This window comes from Leucopleurus acutus, assembly GCF_964270905.1.
Source record: "Leucopleurus acutus genome assembly, chromosome: 9".
Classification (NCBI taxonomy): Eukaryota; Metazoa; Chordata; class Mammalia; order Artiodactyla; family Delphinidae; genus Leucopleurus; species Leucopleurus acutus.
Genome location: NC_139144.1, coordinates 23,369,007 through 23,388,306, shown reverse-complemented (window position 1 = coordinate 23,388,306; position 19,300 = coordinate 23,369,007). Strand labels below are relative to the sequence as shown.

The 19,300-nt window shown below is 38.7% G+C and overlaps 1 protein-coding gene across 1 annotated transcript in view; it reads right to left on the bottom strand.

Annotated features, from left to right (window-relative positions):
* Positions 1-7,415, bottom strand: part of CCDC146 (coiled-coil domain containing 146) — a gene marked incomplete at both ends in the record, with an annotated part of 109,213 nt that extends 101,798 nt beyond the window's left edge. Inside the window, one exon of the mRNA XM_082846652.1 lies at positions 7,257-7,415. Coding sequence (XP_082702778.1) covers positions 7,257-7,415 — 159 coding nt within the window. The remainder of the gene's footprint in view (positions 1-7,256) is intronic.
* Positions 7,416-19,300: the final 11,885 nt, after the last annotated feature.

The window sequence follows — 19,300 nt, the reverse complement described above, 5'->3', positions numbered from 1 at the left end:
ACTTTGCAAAGTGGAATATGGCTTCTATGCCTGTAATCCTGATATAAATATATATCCTGATATAAATATATATCCTGATATAAATCTCCAGTTTTTGTAAATAGATATGAGCCATGTCAATACACCAAACGTTTAAGTGTATGCCAGGCATGACCCACGGTCTTCTTCAACATGGAAAGATTTTAAAATTTCCACCTTACTGTCAAAGTAAAAAAATAAAATAATACCCTTTATGGGAAAAATGGAACCTATCTGTATTGTTTAATAAATTATCAGTCTGTTTAAAGTTTCTTGACAGCCAAACAAAATCTTGAAGAATTATTCTTGTGAGCCTGCCTCAATGTCTGAAGGAAAAGTGAAAACATGCCAACAATAACAAGACTTGTGGAAATATTTTAAAAAGAAATTTAGCAGTTTTTAAATGCCTATTCTCTAAGTACAGCTATTAGTGAGGTGTGATAACTAAGAAAGGATAGGGAAACTGAAGAGAAATATTTAAATAGAGAGTTAAAATATTTATCTTTATTTTTTCTTTTAATATACAGTTTACTTAAAAAGTCAATTTGTAAAACCCTAAAATAGCAGTGTTTAAATGTGTGAATGTCAAGTGAAGAATGTCAGGTGAAATGTGTGTCAGGCTAGGAGACAGGAGACTGGGTTCCAGGCCTGGCTCTGCATCTGCCTAGCTGTGCAAACCAGGGCAAGTCTCAATCTTTCAGAACCTTTCAGATGGAAATAATGATATCTCAAACTTCCTTATGAAATCATTATGAAAATTAAATTATATACTTGAAACTACCTTGACTCCTTGAGGATGGGAATCTTACACTTTCATCTTTGTAACCAGTTACTTGATTAATTAATTCATGTATGAAAGAAATAGAAAACATTTTCAATCTTTGAAAAACATTTTAAATTTCATTACAGATTATTTCAAGAAACTCATCAGTAACTCTATAGAAGATCCAATCTTGAAAATGAAGGAAGCTTTAGTAGCATCAGAAAATCACCAAGTTTTCAGAAATTAATTTAAAATTTTTATTAAAAATTCCAAAAATATATTTAATCTGTTACCAGCCTTAAGAGATCAAAATTAATAAAAAATAAGAAAGTATCATTTGAACATGTGAATATCCCCCCCCAAAAAAGAGATAATATTAAAGGTAGGGAATTAGGTAAACAATGGCAACATCTTTTCATAAATATGCAGTGGTAGACTGTGCTGTTAAATACACATAAGAAGCAATTTGCATTCCTTTCAGAAAAGCAGTTTGAATACCAAGAACCTGCTATGTCTATATCTTCAGCCCAGGGACTTCCCTGGTAAGCCTGAGATTCACATATTGGACACTCCCCTCAGACCATTGCTTGTTCTGAATTCTCTGTCACTTATAGTACCATAATCCAGCCACTTTCCTAAATCAGAAATCCAAACACCAATTTAGACTTTTCCCTCTCCCTCACCCCGGCCCCATCCATTCAGACACTAAATCCAGCATTTTATACTTCCTTACTATCTCTCCTACATGTATTCTATCCTTTTTTCCATGGCCATTGCTTGGTTCAGTCTCTCTTCACATCTTCTCTTGATCACTGAAATGGTATTCCAGTTGGTGATATGGTGGGAATGGAAAACAGATGAATTTAATAGATATTTAAGAGAGAAAATAAACTGACAGAATACAGGAGGAGAATTAGGTTTGGGAGGAGAGTAATAAATTTAATTCTGAGCATGTTTAGTTGGAGGTAACTTGGGGGTCATCCAGGTGAAGACATTCCAAGTATATGCATGTATAGGTGTGGGCAAAGCTTAAGATAAGAAAAGTAGGTTCATAGTGGACCCCACGGATATGGACAAAATATCCCCTCTCATGTCCTACTGCCTCTGAAAAGCTTTTTTCCAGATCATCTCAACCCACGGTGATTGTTCCTTCCATTCAGTTCTAATTACACTTTTGGCACCTCCAGGCTCTCAACGATCCATTGCCTTTTGTTGATATTTAACATGTCAAGTTTCTTATTTCCCAAATTAAGCTTCTAAAGAACAGTACCCTTTTATATGCTTTATGCCTGTGAATGTCCATGCGTCTAGCACTGTGCAGCACACAGGACGTGCTCAAAACAAAGGAGGAGCTGAAAGGATAAATTTGAGTAAATTTCAGTAACTTTAATAATAATGGTAATAAACATCTCCTAGCACAGAGCTTGGCACATAGTGGGTGCTGAATTAATATCTGTTCAACGGATTAAGACTTAATGTCTCCCACTGCTCTTCAAAAACTTCTTGCTATCTCAGTTCTTTTCCCATTGGACGTGAAACTAAAACTTGAACACAAATATATTTATTATACATTTTTAAGGAGTCCAAAAGTTGATAGTTTTATATAGAAGCTGTTTCAGTGAAAAGGTCACATGTCAACAAGCCTAATCCATCTTCATCTACACACCCACAATGCTTGCATACCCCACACTCTACTTTCAACAGAATTTCGTATTCTGTACAGAGTCACACTTTTACTTCCTTAGTGTTTCCCTCCAGTGTTCACACTGTCCCTTGTGCCTCCCAAATGTTCCTGTGCTACCTTTTCTCTACCCCTGGGTTAAGTCAGGTCAAAGACTTAACAATGACTGGCACAAAAATTATTTTCAGGAAATGAAGACAAGGGAGGAGCTGATGCATTCTGGTGAAAATTAAAAGAGCCAAAAGTCTTAGGCAAGACAATTTCATGTTTTGATTTTGGCTCTTGGCATTAAGACAAGGATGACTTTATGGCGTCCACGTTTTGGAAAAGTTCAACATCTGACACACTGACATTTGACAACCAGGGTCACCCTTAGAAATCAGAGCTACTTTACATAACCATGTACAGTTTAAAAGTAGAAATCCTGACTTAGGGAATACCATGAAAGCTATAACTTACATTAAGCCTGAATGTGCAACAGACATGAGCTTTGAACAAAGAGACATATGCTATTTGTTAAAAGAATGATTTTTAAATACTAAATATTTACTGCTTGTCTCTGTGCAAGGTCTTGAGCCAGGTGCTGTGTAGGATATACATAAAATCACACATGACCCTTGCCATGGTATTAGATGAAAACAGTTACATATTGCCCATCAGAGTGTATATCTTGGTATAATCTTTTTGGAAAGCCATTTGAAGGTATCAACTAAAGCTGAATATAAACCTAAACTATGACACAGGAACCCCACTCCTAGGTAAACACCCAAGATAAATGAATTCATAAGTATAAGGCATGCACAAGAATGATCATGGCACCTTATTGATAATCATCCAAACAGGAAACAACCCAAATCTCTAAATCAAATAGAATGGACAAGAAAATTATGGTATATTTACACAAAAGAACACTATATAGCAATTTTTAAATATTGAACTAAGGCACACATGGTACTATGAATAAATTTCACAGATGCAGTGTTTACCAAAAGGAGCCAGACACAATGGAAAACATACTGTATGATTCCATTCATATGATTTTTGAAAAGAGGCAAAACTAATACATAGTGATAAGTCAGAATAGGTCTAACTTTGGTGGGAGAAATGACTGGGAAGAGTCTCAAGGGACACCACTGGGTTGCAGGAAATATATTTTCATCTGAGTGGGAATATGGCAGGAATGAAGAAGAGATAAATTCAAGAAATACTTAATGGAGATATTTTACCCTCAACCTGGTAAAGAGAATGCAGGAGGAGAATTAGGATTGGGAGAATGATGAATTTAGTTCTGAACATGTTGGTTACTGGCATATGTAAAAAAAAAACTGCTGGACCCTGAGTATTTGCGAGGTTTACTGTGTATATGTTATACCTTAGCAAAAAAAAATTTTTAATAAAAGTTTTCAACGGGACAAGAAAAGTCTGTGGAGTGCCAGCCCTCATAATTAGGCAGCAATGGAAGAGTTGGGGAGCAGGTGTCCAGAATTAACCCACACAGTCCATTGATGTGACTTAGTTCCCAAGCCCCACTTTGAACATTAATCCCAAAGTGTGAATTTAACACAGTGTAGTTCATACCCTGTTAAGTCTTATTGTTTAATGTGATCATATCAGTGAGAAATTAAATTTTCTATGCAAAATATTATATGATGAGAAGATATTCAATAAATATCTGTTAATGATCTTGTATCGAGTGAAAGGTACAGCCTACAAATGCTGTAAGAGTAGACAGGTTGGAGAAAACACTGTGAACTGACTGCACAGGCACAGTTTTTTGAAGGAGGTGGGAACTGAGCCAGATTCTAAGAGGTTAGGAATAGATGCAGGGGTTTCAAAGTGTGGCCTATACAAGTGTTTGATCTGATTTTTTCAGTTGGAGTAGCACAGTCTTTCAAGAGGCAACGTAAGTAGGAAGATTGTGGACAGCCACGACCTTGTATCATGCTTTGTGAATGTGTGCCAGTTTCCTAGCCATCTGAATATGGGAGAGTCCATGCTAAGGGGAGTAACATAAGCAGAAGATCATGAAGACCTAAGTAAATTATTAGATTACAAAAATAGTTTGGGCCCAAATCGCAGAGTGCCATAAATACTGAACACGTTCTGTAGGCAATATTAGATGACAGCATGACATCCATGTTTTACAACTCAATAGTGCTGGACCAACTGTGTGACTACCATTAACAACAATAAATGCTATAAGCAGCATCTTGTTCTTTCAGTGTGATGCCAAGCACCTGGGCCTTTGGAAGTGGATTTCTGACAGCTTTCTTTCAGAACTCTTGCTATTCTGCAGATTCAGCTTCTGTTTAGGCAACTGAAGGAGGATAGCTTTTATATAGTACGTTAAAAAAATTCTAAGACTCGTGAATCTTAGAGGAATGTTAAAAGAGTTAGAAAAAAAAGCTATAGATGCCAATAGGAACAATCTCAGGGGTGTTTATTATGGAAACAAAGTTGTTTGAAGCCAATAATTCATTCTGCAAGATTTTGCTGGCTAAAGGAAGAATTCTCCGGCAGTAAAATTACTGGTGTAATTACTACTCAAAATGGGAGGACCATTCTTTCACCGTATAATCTAAGTTATCTACTTTATTAGGAGCTGGTCATATTCAATGATTAATAGCTATAATTTGTGCATACGTTGAGTATTGAGAGATTCTTGAAATATTTAATGAATTGTTACATTGAAGATCAATATGCAAGAGAAGTTGTCCTAAGTTTTCCTTTGACTTTACAAGTCAAATCTTCCATGTTTCTTTATCTGTGGCTTAAAAAATTTGACTATAATTGTTATTGTTAACATAACCTTTGGTAGAAATAAACTGTACCTTTACTTGATATAATTATTAAAGGTAGTGGTATAAAAGTAGAAATACTATTGCAAAGCTGGATATATGATGGATTTTAACAGAAATAGAGAATGCTGATCATTTGAAAATATTAATACTAGAGATATGAGCTCATCGTTCTAAATATATCAAGATACGTATAGAAATAGATATAAATTTGTGTGGATAAATATATTTAGGCACCTATTTCCCAGCTCTGAGAGCGCTGAGAAGCAATGACAGACCAATAGCAATGAACACAGCCAGCACTGAGATCTTAGTTTTCAAATATCATTCTCCACTAAAATAGGAACCAAGGATCCTTTGAGAAATGGCTGATCCTAGAGTTGGAGCAAAGAAAATGCAAGATGAATCTGGAACATATTCTACGACAGAAAGTTAAAAGGTACACGAAGAATCATAGGAGCATGTCAAAAGTAAGCCTTCCTGAAAGGGTGTACACTGGCAAATCTGGGACAACTGAAGCATCAGAATGAATAATGGCAATAATGGATTATAGCTCACTGAGTAGAATAAGGACTCATGAGTCCACCCTGATGGATGGATGGATGGATGGATAGACAGATAGAAAGAAAAGAAGAGAAAGTTCTACCTTATAGTAGGAAGACAACTAATAAATGTAGAAAAAATGATGGAATGAGAAATTTGGCAACCATTGTAATCATAATTAATTTGGGCAAGAATCATCAAGAGATGTAAAACTAGTAGGTGAAAATTTTAGAAGGAATAGAATACTCAAATAGCCTCAGAGTATCTCCTCGTAGGTGCTTATCAATTTCAAGAAGAAAAGTAATAACTTTATAGGAGAGAAAGCTAGAAGTCACCACCTTAACCAAGTGATCAATGCTGAAAACATGAGTAATGGGACAAACTGACATCATGTGTCCCGGATATGAGGTTTATATGTATATATAAAACAAAAGCTCAGGCTTCCCTGGCGGCGCAGTGGTTGAGAGTCCGCCTGCCGATGCAGGGGACACGGGTTCGTGCCCCAGTCTGGGAGGATCCCACATGCCGCAGAGCGGCTGGGCCCGTGAGCCATGGCCGCTGAGCCTGCGCGTCCGGAGCCTGTGCTCCGCAACGGGAGAGGCCACAACAGTGAGAGGCCCGCGTACTGCAAAAAAAAAAAAAAAAAAAGCTCAACAATAGTTGTAGCAATTGTTTAAAATATTTACACCAAGAAAATATTTGGGCGGGGATTTAGTATTGCTTCTTGGTTTTAAGTAAAATCTGATTTTGCCCAAAGACTTTTTTAAGCTTATTTTTATTATGACTATCAAATTTCTTAAATGTTTTATTCAGTTATATTCACATAAGGTTAAGAGTCCAGAATTCAAATGTCCCCTAAATCGTTTTCTAAAGTACAGCTCTCAAGCGTGACAGATTGCATATGTGGTCAGTTACTGTTAAAGAAAAACTCTCCTCATATATGGGTATTTCCTAAACGTTCATCTCATTTTTTAAAAAGTCAGACAAAAATCTAACAAAAATCAGATTCCCCTTTTTGCTTCTCTGCTAATAGGAAACAGCATGTTTCTGTGCTGTACTGCAGTAACTACATTTGGTTAGGTAAATGTATATTCTTTCTATCATTATATGACAAGATATTTTATCTTCATTTTATGGATGTAAATGTAATGTATCCAGTAATGAAAGAAATCATTTACCAACATACAGAATATACTTAAGTGGCTGCATATATGCAAATATTTATTATGCCTTAAAAGTATCAGAACCTACACTACTGCATTAGTCCAGGAGTATACCATAGGCTTTTGGAAGAGAATGTAGGGGCTGTTTTATTTTAAAGTGCTTCAAACAGTACATATTGCCTACAGGTTACAAATAATAAATTATTTTTATAATGATATTAACTTCATCTGAATTTTTAAGTAGATACTGAGGCAAGTCTTACTGTAGTAATATATAAATATATATGTACCTCATGCAGACAAATGAAAGCTGGAGTTGTAGATACATCAACGAATCGCTCATCTCGGATGTTAATCGTGGGTGCTACAGCATAAATGGGGTCTTCTTGATCCTTTTCACCTTTCTCCTCTTCCTCTTCTTGTTCTGTGTCTGTGGTACTGTCTTCCATTTTTCACAATTCTAAAATAAAATCATTCCATATTCAGCTATTTAGGGATGTCTTCAGTTATGGTAAAATTAATGGAAAATAATAAAAGCAAGCAAAGCAACTAGAGTAATCTATTCAATGAAATTATAGGTCAGGAAAGTTAGCTACAGTCACATTATTATAAAAGACTGCCTTTTTGTAAAGATACTCTCCAATGATGCATTCAAAGCAATAATTCTAATTTTAAAGAGTAGACTATTACTGCATTAATTGGAAAAAAATTATGTAACTAGAACATAAGCTCCATGAAGGCAGAAAAGAAACCTAATTTTGTTTATGGAGCATTGTAGTAGGCACTCAATTACTATTCATGGATTGGGTTAATAAAAAGAAGCTTCATCCTTAAAATATAACACAAAGTTAATTCAAATTAATTTGGGAAACATAAAAACCAACACCCTGTGGTGCCACATACTGCCTGAGGCTTTCATCTGCACACTAGGCTGCCAGGCTAAGTGCTCCATACCCACACTGCCTGCTACCCGCGCAGCTCATGCCTATAGGCTTGCGTGCATTGCCAACTGGCCTGTCTGTGCTGCTCATGTGTGTGCTCAGTTGTCCCATCAGACTTCACTTCCAAAGCATAAGCTCAAAAATAAAATTACTAAGGATTTCAAGATGGTGACACCAGAGCATTAAGCCAAGTGCAGGCCCTTCCGAGAGTGGATCCCTTTTTCTTTTTTTTTTTTGGCAGCACCATGAGGCATGTGGGATCTTAGTTCCCTGACCAGGGATCGAACCCAGACCCCTTATTGGGAGGACAGAGTCTTAACCACTGAACTGCCAGGGAAGTCCTGAGCAGGTCCTTTTTTGACTGCACAGGTCACACACCTTTGATGCCAGCCCTGTGTATTGGCCATCGGTTTGCTCATGTAGTCAAGTGGACCCAGAGTAGTTTCTAAAAGGACCCCTGTCTTGGCTGGCAAGGTCTCTAGTGGCTCATTTTGGTGGCATTGGGATGGTTACCCTTCTAACAGAGAACTGGTAAGAGGTCTCCATTGCATAAGAGAATGCCAATGTAATCTCTTTTGATCTCTGATATATGTGAATCTGCACACAACAGAAGAGCGTACTTACTTTCTTCTCTTGCTGGAGAGGATAACTCCAACTGTCATAATTTTTTTTTTTTTTTGCTTAAAATTTTTTTTAAAATTTATTATACAATTTTTAAAGGTTACTTTCTATTTACAGTTATTACAAAATATTGGCTATATTCCCTGTACTGTATAATACATTCTTGAGCCTATCTTACACCCAATAATTTGTACCTCCCCACTGGTAACCACTAGTTTGTTCTCTATATCTGTGAGTCTGCTGCTTTTATGTTTATTCACTAGTTTGTTATATTTTTTAGAGTCCACATATAAGTGATATCATACAGTATTTATCTTTCTCTGTTTGACTTATTTCACTTAGCACAATGCCCTCCAAGTCCATCCATGTTGCCACAAATAGCAAAATTTCTTTCTTTTTTATGGCTGAGTAGTATCCCATGTGTGTATACATACAACATCTTCTTTATCCATTCATCTGTTGGTGGACACTTAGGTTGTTTCCATATCTTGGCAATTGTAAATAGTGCTCCTATGAACAGTGGTGTGCATGCATCTTTTTGAATTAGAGTTTTTGGCTTTTTTGGGATATATACACATGGAATTGCCTGGTCATATGGTAGTTCTATTTTTAGTTTTTTGAGGAACCTCCATACTGTTGTCCACAATGGCTGCACCAATTTACACTCCCATCAAGAGTGTATAAGGGTTCCCTTTTCTCAACATCCTTGCCAACATTTGTTACTTGTGGTCTTTTTGATGATAGCCATTCTGACAGATGAGGTGATATCTCATTGTGGTTTAGATTTGCATTTTCCTGATGATTAGTGATGTTGAGTATCTTTTCATGTGCCTGTTGGCTGGCCGTCTGCATTTCCTCTTTGGAAAAATGTCTATTCAGGTCTTCTGCCCATTTTTTTGATTGGGTTGTTTGTTTTTTGATGTTCAGTTGTATGAGCTGTTTATATTTGTTCGATCTCAATCCCTTATTGGTCATATAATTTGCAAATATTTTCTCCCATTCAGTAAGTTGTCTTTTCATTTTGTTGACGGTTTCCTTTGCTGTGCAAAAGCTTTTAAGTTTAATTAGTTCCCATTTGTTTATTTTTGCTTTTATTTCCTTTACTTTTGGAGAGGGACCTAAAAAAATACTGCTATTTATGTCCAAGAGTGTTCTGCCTATGTAATTTTAAGGCTTTGTTGAACACGTATCACCTCTCATATCTATTTTATCAGATTAGCTACTCTTTGATGATAGGGATCCCCATTCTTTTAATATGGAAAATATGTTCTGAGATATGAATCCAGAAGTGCTGGTAGGCTCTTATTCCTGAATTTATTAAAGTGGCCACAGGCATATCATTGATTCATTATGTTTCTTTTCTCCTCTCTAAAATGGGAATAACTAATTTTTCTGTTCCATAAAAAATATATGCATATTAGATGTGATAATGCGTCTGGACTTCTAGCTTCCACTCTGCTATCTCCAGTTTTCTGCCAAAGCCATAAATTACACTTGCACTTGTCTTCCTCCTCTGCTACAAAAACACTTCATAGGTGGCAGCGTGTACTCCTATCAGGGGGCACCACATGTCAGATCGTCTTTCTTTATATGATATTAATAGTCATTGATTTTGTTTGGACTTCCCCTCCTTTAACATACATGTTTTTAATGCCATAAAGCAGTCTTTTAATAGAACCTATTATTATTAAGGCACCACAACACTTTACATTGGGCAAATAATCACAATTTCTTGTTTAAATCTTCAGGGAGTTGAAAATGGTTTGGTGATATATCTAGATTTCTTTGTGTTAATAATCTAAAACGTGTGTCCAATCCATGGATGAAAGATGTTAAGGGCTTTTCCAGGAAAATAGTTTCTTCAGAACATTAGATCATATCTGTCATTTTCAGCTTTTTCTTTAAGAAATATTTCAAACGTAACCATAGAAACTTCGACAAATATCAATTCGTGAGTAATTTTGTTTTATCTAAACCCTTTCACTTCCCCTCTCCACTCTCCATATTATTTTGAAGCAAAATCTAGACATCTAGACTGAATAATATATCCTGAAGAATTTCATAATAATATATAGAGATAGTTCTCATTCCATTTCACAGCTCCATAGCACCCCATTGCATAGATGTGCCACAAACTGTTCAAATAATCCCCTGTTTATAAATATATGGAATGTTTCCAGCTTTCTGCTATTACAGTTTTGCAAAGTACAGTACATCTATTTATTTTAAAGTAGATAGATTGGGAGTTTGGGATTGACATGTACACACTGCTATATTTAAAATAAAAAAATGCCTTTCCACAGGAAAAAATATATATATTTTAAAGGCTCTTGGAATCTTTATAATCAAGATGGCATTAACTTGAAAGCTGAAGTTCAGGCAATCTTCTCAAAGCATGGCATCTTTAAATATGGTACAGTTTACCTAGGCAACAAAAGAAGGTGCTATGCTGAATTTGCACAAATTCCTCAGTCTGCTGAAGTTTTCGATCTCTATTATCTTGAAAACATTCTAAATATTTTAAGGCAGGTAAAACATTTTACATAGGGAAGCAACTAAAAGACACTATAACAGAATTCTGATAGACATTATCAGAAAAACTTTAACCCTTAGGAAAGAAGGAAGAGTAAGAAAGTAAGAAAACACAATAGAGGCAAATGCAAAAGTCTCATGCGAATTAAAATCTAAAACACCAATTAATCTAATTAAATACAGGGACAAAAGGACTTTAAGTAGATACCAAAGTTTAACAGACAAAAAAAATATTCAAGGGACTTCCCTGGTGGTGCAGTGGTTAAGAACCCGCCTGCCATTGCAGGGGACACGGGTTCGAGCCCTGCTCCGGGAGGATCCCACATGCCGCAGAGCAACCAAGCCCGTGCTCCACAACTACTGAGCCTGCACTCTAGAGCCCGCGAGCCACAACTACTGAGCCCGCGTGCCACAACTAATGAAGCCCACACGCCTAGAGCCCGTGCCCCGCAACAAGAGAAGCCACGGCAATGAGAAGCCCGCACGCCGCAACGAAGAGTAGCCCCCGCTCACCACAACTAGAGAAAGCCCGTGCGGAGCAATGAAGACCCAAAGCAGCCAAAAATAAATTAAAAAAAAAAAAAAACTCTTTAAAAAAATATTCAAGGATCAGTTAATATAGGATTGCAGAGCCCATTATACTAATATTATCATGTGGCAGGCAATATAATTGACACCTGTAAATAAAACAACGGAATCAAATATATTTGCAGGGCACAGTGATATAAACGAGGATAATTATAAAACATGTAAATTCCTGGTGAAAGAAGAACTATATAGCTATCCAGTATAGTGATTCTGGAGACATATATCTCCATAATACTTAAATCAATTAAGCAAATATTTATTGAGTCGTTTTATGAAGACCAAGAGTCTACAAAGATGCAAGCAATTTACAAACTAAAGAGGAAGCAAGGCAGGGAAATAACTAGCTCTATGTCATACAAGGTAAGGTAAAATAAGCCTAAATAAAAAGCAGTGTTTTTAGGAAAGTAGATAAGGCTTAAAAAGCAGCTTGTATCCTGGAATTTAGATTTTAATCTATATGTATGGGGAACCATTACATTTTCTGCAGAGAGGACTTATCTGAGTTTGTAAAGATGTTGGTAACAGTGAGAAGAATGGTTTGCAAAAGGTGTGAATTTGGAGGCAAGGAGACGATTTAGAGGCTATGAGCCAGCCCCCGTGCTATGGGTAAGAGATAGATGCCACGATAAGCAAAACCAGACAAGGTCCCTCACCTCATGGGGGCTCACAGACTGGTGAGCTAGCAATTAATCAAAGAATCACAGACATAAGGATAAAAATATGAATAACTGAAACAGGTGCTGTGAAAGCATGAATGCAGAAGCAGGTTTATACGGGCACTGCACATTCCCAGTGGGCGCCATTCACAGGGAAAGTTCTGCAGTGAAGCAGCCCTGATTGGAAGGTTAGATTCTGAGAGCCTGAACCGAGGCGGTACCACGCTACACAGTAGGAGTCCAAAGAAGAGAGGGCATGGTTGTATGAGGCTTTCTAGAACGAAAGGACATGTACTGAGCTTTGACACAGGAAAGCAAAAGGCCAGTGAAGGAGAAAGGAAGATAAATAAAAGCTTTAGTCCCATTACAGAAGAACACTGAACTCCTCTATTATTCACACTTCATCTCGGGGCTGTAAGATAGAGCCAAAATGGAAGCTTCACAAAGAATAATTAAGCAATAAACATTGCAGGGTAGGCCCTGTTTTGTAAGACACACCACCGCTTCCTCTTCCTAAAGCTAAAGAGGTGATCATCATTTTGTTTTAATTTTGAAGGAAATTTGTCTTGAATTACAAATTACAAGAAGCACATGCAAAAAACCAAATACCCCAAGCACCAGAGAATGAGCCAGGATACACAAATGAGGTGACTCTTGTAAAACGGCAATGCTTGCTTCAAGAAAGATGTAGCGGGTAACTACCACATTGTCTTTTTTTTTTTTTTTTTTTTTTTTTCTGCGACATGCGGGCCTCTCACTGTTGTGGCCTCTCCCGTTGCGGAGCACAGGCTCCGGACGCGCAGGCTCAGCGGCCATGGCTCACGGGCCCAGCCGCTCGGCGGCATGTGGGATCCTCCCAGACCGGGGCACGAACCCTCATCCCCTGCATCGGCAGGCGGACTCTCAACAACTGCGCCACCAGGGAAGCCCTACCACATTGTCTTTTGATATTACTTGTCACTGAACAAGCACAAGTTTTGCTTATTTTAGAATAGTGGGAGTATAATGTAAAGTCAAACATAGCATTTCTTGCTTAGTCCCACACAGAACCTGAGCATTCTTTTTCATAATTTAGCTGTTCTAACTGCCCTGGAAACATAATCCCGTGCTCCTTTCCCCAGCACCCATTGCTATGAAAGGTTAGTTACACGACCGTTTCTACAGTAGTTCAGAGCTGGACCCCTTGGAGGAAGGGGAAATTCTGGGACATCTAATTTTTTTGTTGTTTCAGTTTCCTATATTTATTAAAAAACATAGAAATAGCAAAATGGGGTTACAAAAATTGTGGTATATTTAAAGTTGTATGGCAAGTGCCTCTCAGTCCTGTCAGTGTGTCTCTGTGATTACATGCATATTCTCTTTTGAAGATAAGTTAAAAGCCTACATTGAAGGCTTTTCTTTCTGAGAAGCCTCTGGTCCACAGCATGACGGGCTCAGAATATTGGGCAGCCAACCCGACATGCAGCCTATCGTCACCTCAGATCCAATTAATTCAACAATAACAACATCATCATCATCAGATACTATGACCTTGGCAGTCCTAAATGCAACAGATACAATTATTGCACTTATTCATATCTAGATTCTTTATGTGCAATTCTATGTACAATTATACAATATCCATTACTACCATACAAAGATTAGACTTGAAACATTTTTTTAAACATACAGATACAGATTTCAGTTCGTGTTTTTAAAAAGAGGGAGTAGAAAAGCTTTGTCATTGAGACCCAGCAAATCAAACCACAACTTCTTTCTGTTCCTCAAAAAAATGAGAAAGAAGAAAACCCTCTCAAAAAAGAATCCTGCGGGGGTGGGGTGGGAAAGAAACATTCTGGCACAGAAAAAAACCACTGCAGTCAATGTGTACAGATAAAATTTGTCTCATAATCAAAGTGTTAAAGTAGCAATGTGGCTTGGACCAAACCTTTAATTAAAAACATACATACACATAAAAGAAAACAAAACTCTTGAGGGGAAGCTCCAAGTGCATATCTAAACTTTAAAGTAAATGTTTACAATACTAGACAGTTAAGTCTTAAATTATTTGCATATGTAATCAGTGAGGAACCTGTTAATTGCCCATGATCATGGAAAACCCAAGACTGTTACAGCATGAGCTCCTTTCCTTGGGATGGAAGGATGCTGAGAGAGCTGGAGCCCTACTTCCAACTCATTTCACTGTCCTTTTGCCTCTGTGTGCATACTCCCACCCTACCCCAAACGCAGACCCAAGAAAAGTTACTCCTTCTTCAAAGATTCATATGTTTTCCCCCCTTTCTTCTCAGAAACATACTGTGCCAAAAGGAGATCTATATTACTCATTTCTGAGTGGGTATAACATATAGCGTCGTGATGGTAGCACCATCCATGTGGAAGAACTGTCATGGAAACAGACATGATTTTTGTCTCTAACACATCCTCCTGGTTGCCCTCATCTGTGTGCAGATACCGCTGCCCAGTGACCACTTGCCTGTTCACCTAATAATAACATTTATATAGTCCTTCAAAATTTAAACAAACTTTCCCTCATATTGTTTCACTTAATCCTTACAACAACCATGTTCCATAAGAATTATTATCTCCACTTTATAGATGAGGGAATTGAAGGTCAGAGAATATAAATGACGTGCCCAAGATCACACAGCAATAAATGGCAGTGGTTTATCAAACGCATGTTCACTGGCCCCAAATTCCTGACCCTTTTCCATTGAACTCTACAGGACACTTGCCGTGGCCTTAGCAAAGCCCTTTCCTCTAGGCCTCCAATAGTGGAAAGCAGGATCAAGAATACAGGCAGGCTGGTTGAATGTAACTTCCGTCGCCCTGAAGGTGTAAGGCTAGGACCCCTTCAGGAAAGAGCAGGCCAGCAGCAGAGTGTAAATCAGTTAAAACCAAACTAATTCTTGTAGAGCAGTAATTATTAGGCAGTCCATGAGGTCTTAAGACTGCGCTGTGCAAAACAATGGGCTATAGAATTTGTTGTTCTAGTTACAAACCAAAGGAACGCCTTCACGTACACAAAGTATGACAAGAAATGCTGGATCTTATATCTGCAATAACTTACAGTCATTCTGCAAGCCCAGTTAGGCTTCAGAAATTCAAAGTGCGCCTCAGAAGCCCTATTGGTCTCCCTAATAGTTTGCAAATAATTTATTAGTAAACAGAGACTGAGTTCCAAAGCCTGTGGGAGGTGTGGAATGCCCAAGTAGCTCAGAAGCTGACAGTCTTCCAGAAGGTCTGTTAAACAGAGATTCTACATGTTTGCATGCAATCTAGAATCGTCACGTTGCAAGTCATTCCTCATTCTTGCTATGAAAATGCCCACGTTTTTCAAATTCCATTATCTTTGCTTGCTCAAAAAATATGATGGCAGAGGAGTAAGACGTGGAGATCACCTTCCTCCCCACAAATACATCAGAAATACATCTATATGTGGAACAACTCCTACAGAACACCTACTGAACGCTGGCAGAAGACCTCAGATTTCTCAAAGGGCAAGGAACTCCCCACGTACCTGGGTAGGGCAGAAGAAAAAAGAAAAAACAGAGACAAAAGGATAGGGACGGGACCTGCACCACAGGGAGGGAGCTGTGAAGGAGGAAAAGTTTCCACACACTAGGAAGCCCCTTCACTGGCGGAGACGGGGGTGGCGGAGGGGGGGAAGCTTCGGAACCACGGAGGAGAGCGCAGCAACAGGGGTGCAGAGGGCAAAGCGGAGAGATTCCCGCACAGAGGATCGGTGCTGACCGGCACTCACCAGCCGGAGAGGCTTGTCTGCTCACCGGCCGGGACGGGTGGGGGCTGGGAGCTGAGGCTCGGGCTTTGGAGGTCAGATCCCAGGGAGAGGACTGGGGTTGGCTGCGTGAACACAGCCTGAAGGGGGCTAGTGTGCCACAGCTAGCCAGGAGGGAGTCTGGGAAAAAGTCTGGACCTGCCTAAGAGGCAGGAGACCATTGTTTCGGAGTGCGCAAGGAGAGTGCGAGCCGTGGCTATGAGTGCGGACCCCAGAGATGGGCATGAAACACTAAGGCTGCTGCTGCAGTGACCAAGAAGCCTGTGTGCAAGCACAGGTCACTATCCGCACCTCCCCTGCCGGGAGTCTGTGCAGCCCGCCACTGCCAGGGTCCCATGATCCAGAGACAACTTCCCTGGGAGAACACATGGCGCGCCTCAGGCTGTTGCAATGTCACGCCAGCCTGTGCCACCACAGGCTCCCCCCACATTCTGTACCCCTCCCTCCCCCCAGCCTGAGTGAGCCAGAGCCCCCTAATCAGCTGCTCCTTTAACCCCCTCCTGTCTGAGCGAAGAACAGATGCCCTCAGGCGACATACATGCAGAGCCGGGGCCAAATCCAAAGGTGAACCCCAGGAGCTGTGCGAACAAAGAAGAGAAAGGGAAATCTCTCCCAGCAGCCTCAGGAGCAGTGGATTAAATCTCCACAATCAACTTGATGTACCCTGCATCTCTGGAATACCTGAATAGACAACAAATCATCCCAAAATTGAGGAGGTGGACTTTGGGAGCAACAGTAGACTTGGGGTTTGCTTTCTGCATCTAATTTGTTTCTGGTTTTATGTTTATCGTAGTTTAGTATTTAGAGTTTATTATCATTGGTAGATTTGTTTATTGATTTGGTCTCTTCCTTTTTTTCTTTTCTATATATAGATTTTTTTTTTCCTTTTTCTCCTTTTGTGAGTGTGTATGTGTATGCTTCTTTGTGTGACTTTGTCTGTATAGCTTTGCTTTTACCATTTGTCCTAGGGGTCTGTTGGTCCATTTTTTCTGTTTGTTTGTTTTTTTAGTATAGTTTTTAGCACTTGTTATCATTGGTGGATTTATTTTCAGGTTTGGTTGCTCTCTTCTTTCTTTCTTTCTTTTATTACTTTTTAATATTTTTCATTTTTAATTATTTATTTATTTCTCTTTCTTTCTTTCTCTATTTTCTTTCTTTCTTTCTCTCTTTTCTTTCTTTCTTTCTTTCCTTCCTACCTTCCTTCTTTCTCCCTTTTCTTCTGAGCCGTGTGGCTGACGGGGTCTTGGTGCTCCAGCCGGGTGTCAGGTCTTTGCCTCTTAGGTGGGAGAGCCGAGTTCAGGCCATTCATTGGTCCACCAGTGACGTCCCAGCTCCACATATCAAACAGCAAAAGCTCTCCCAGAGATCTCCATCTCAATGCTAAGACCCAGCTCCACTCAACAAGCAGCAAGCTACAGTGCTGGACACCCTATGCCAAACAACTAGCAAGACAGGAGCACAACCACAACCATTAGCAGAGAGGCTGCCTAAAATCATAATAAAGTCACAGGCACCCCAAAACACACCACCAGACGCAGTCCTGCCCACCAGAAAGACAAGATCCAGCCTCATCCACGAGAACACAGGCACTAGTTCCCTCCACTAGGAAGCCTACACAACCCACTGAACCAACCTTACCCACTGGGGGAAGACACCAAAAACAACGGGAACTACGAACCTACAGCCTGTGAAAAGGAGACCCCAAACACAGTAAGTTAAGCAAAATGGGAAGACAGAGAAACACACAGCAGTTGAAGGAGCAATGTAAAAACCCACCAGACCAAACAAAAGAAGAGGAAATAGGCAGTCTGCCTGAAAAAGAATTCAGAATAATGATAGTAAAGATGATCCAAAATCTTGGAAATAGAATAGAGAAAATACAAGAAACATTTAACCAGGACCTAGAAGAACTAAAGAGCAAACAAACAATGATGAACAACAAAATAAATGAAATTTAAAATTCTCTAGAAGGAATCAATAGCAGAATAACTGAGGCAGAAGAACGAATAAGTGACCTGGAAGATGAAATAGTGGAAATAACGACCATGGAGCAGAATACAGAAAAAAGAATGAGAAGAATTGAAAACAGTCTCAGAGACCTCTGGGACAACATTAAACGCACCAATATTCAAATTATAGGGGCCCCAGAGAAGAAAAAGAAAGGGAATGAGAAAATATTTGAAGAGATTATAGTTGAAAACTTCCCTAATATGGGAAAGTTAAATAGTTAATCAAGTCCAGGAAGTGCAGAGAGTCCCATACATGATAAATCCAAGGAGAAACATACCAAGACACATGTTATTCAAACTATCAAAAAGTAAATACAAAGAAAAAATATTAAAAGCAACAAGGGAAAAACAACAAATAACATACAAGGGAATCCCCATAAGGTTAACAGCTGATCTTTCAGCAGAAACTCTGCAAGCCAGAAGGGAGTGGCAGGACATATTGAAAGTGATGAAAGGGAAAAACCTACAGCCAAGATTACTCTACTCAGGAAGGATCTCATTTATATTCAATGGGGAAATTAAAAGCTTTACAGACAAGCAAAAGGTAAGAGAATTCAGCACAACCAAGCCAGCGTTACAACAATGCTAAAGGAACTTCTCTAGGCAGGAAACACAAGAGAAGGAAAAGACCTACAATAACAAACCCAAAACAATTAAGAAAATGGTAATAGAAACATATATATCGATAACTACCTTAAATGTAAATGGATTAAATGCTCCAACCAAAAGACATAGACTGGCTGAATGGATACAAAAACAAGACCGATATATATGCTGTCTACAAGAGACCCACTTCAGACCTAGGGATACATACAGACTGAAAGTGAGGGGATGGAAAAAGATATTCCATGCAAATGGAAATCAAAAGAAAGCTGGAGTAGCAATTCTCATATCAGACAAAATAGGCTTTAAAATAAAGACTATTACAAGAGACAAAGAAGGACACTACATAATGATCAAGGGATCAATCCAAGAAGAAGATATAACAATTGTAAAAATTTATGCAACGAACATAGGAGCACCTCAATACATAAGGCAAATGCTAACAGCCATAAAACGGGAAATCAACAGTAAAACAATCATAGTAGGGGACTTTAACACCCTACTTTCACCAATGGACAGGTCATCCAAAATGAAAATAAATAAGGAAACACAAGCTTTAAATGATACATTAAACAGGATGGACTTAAT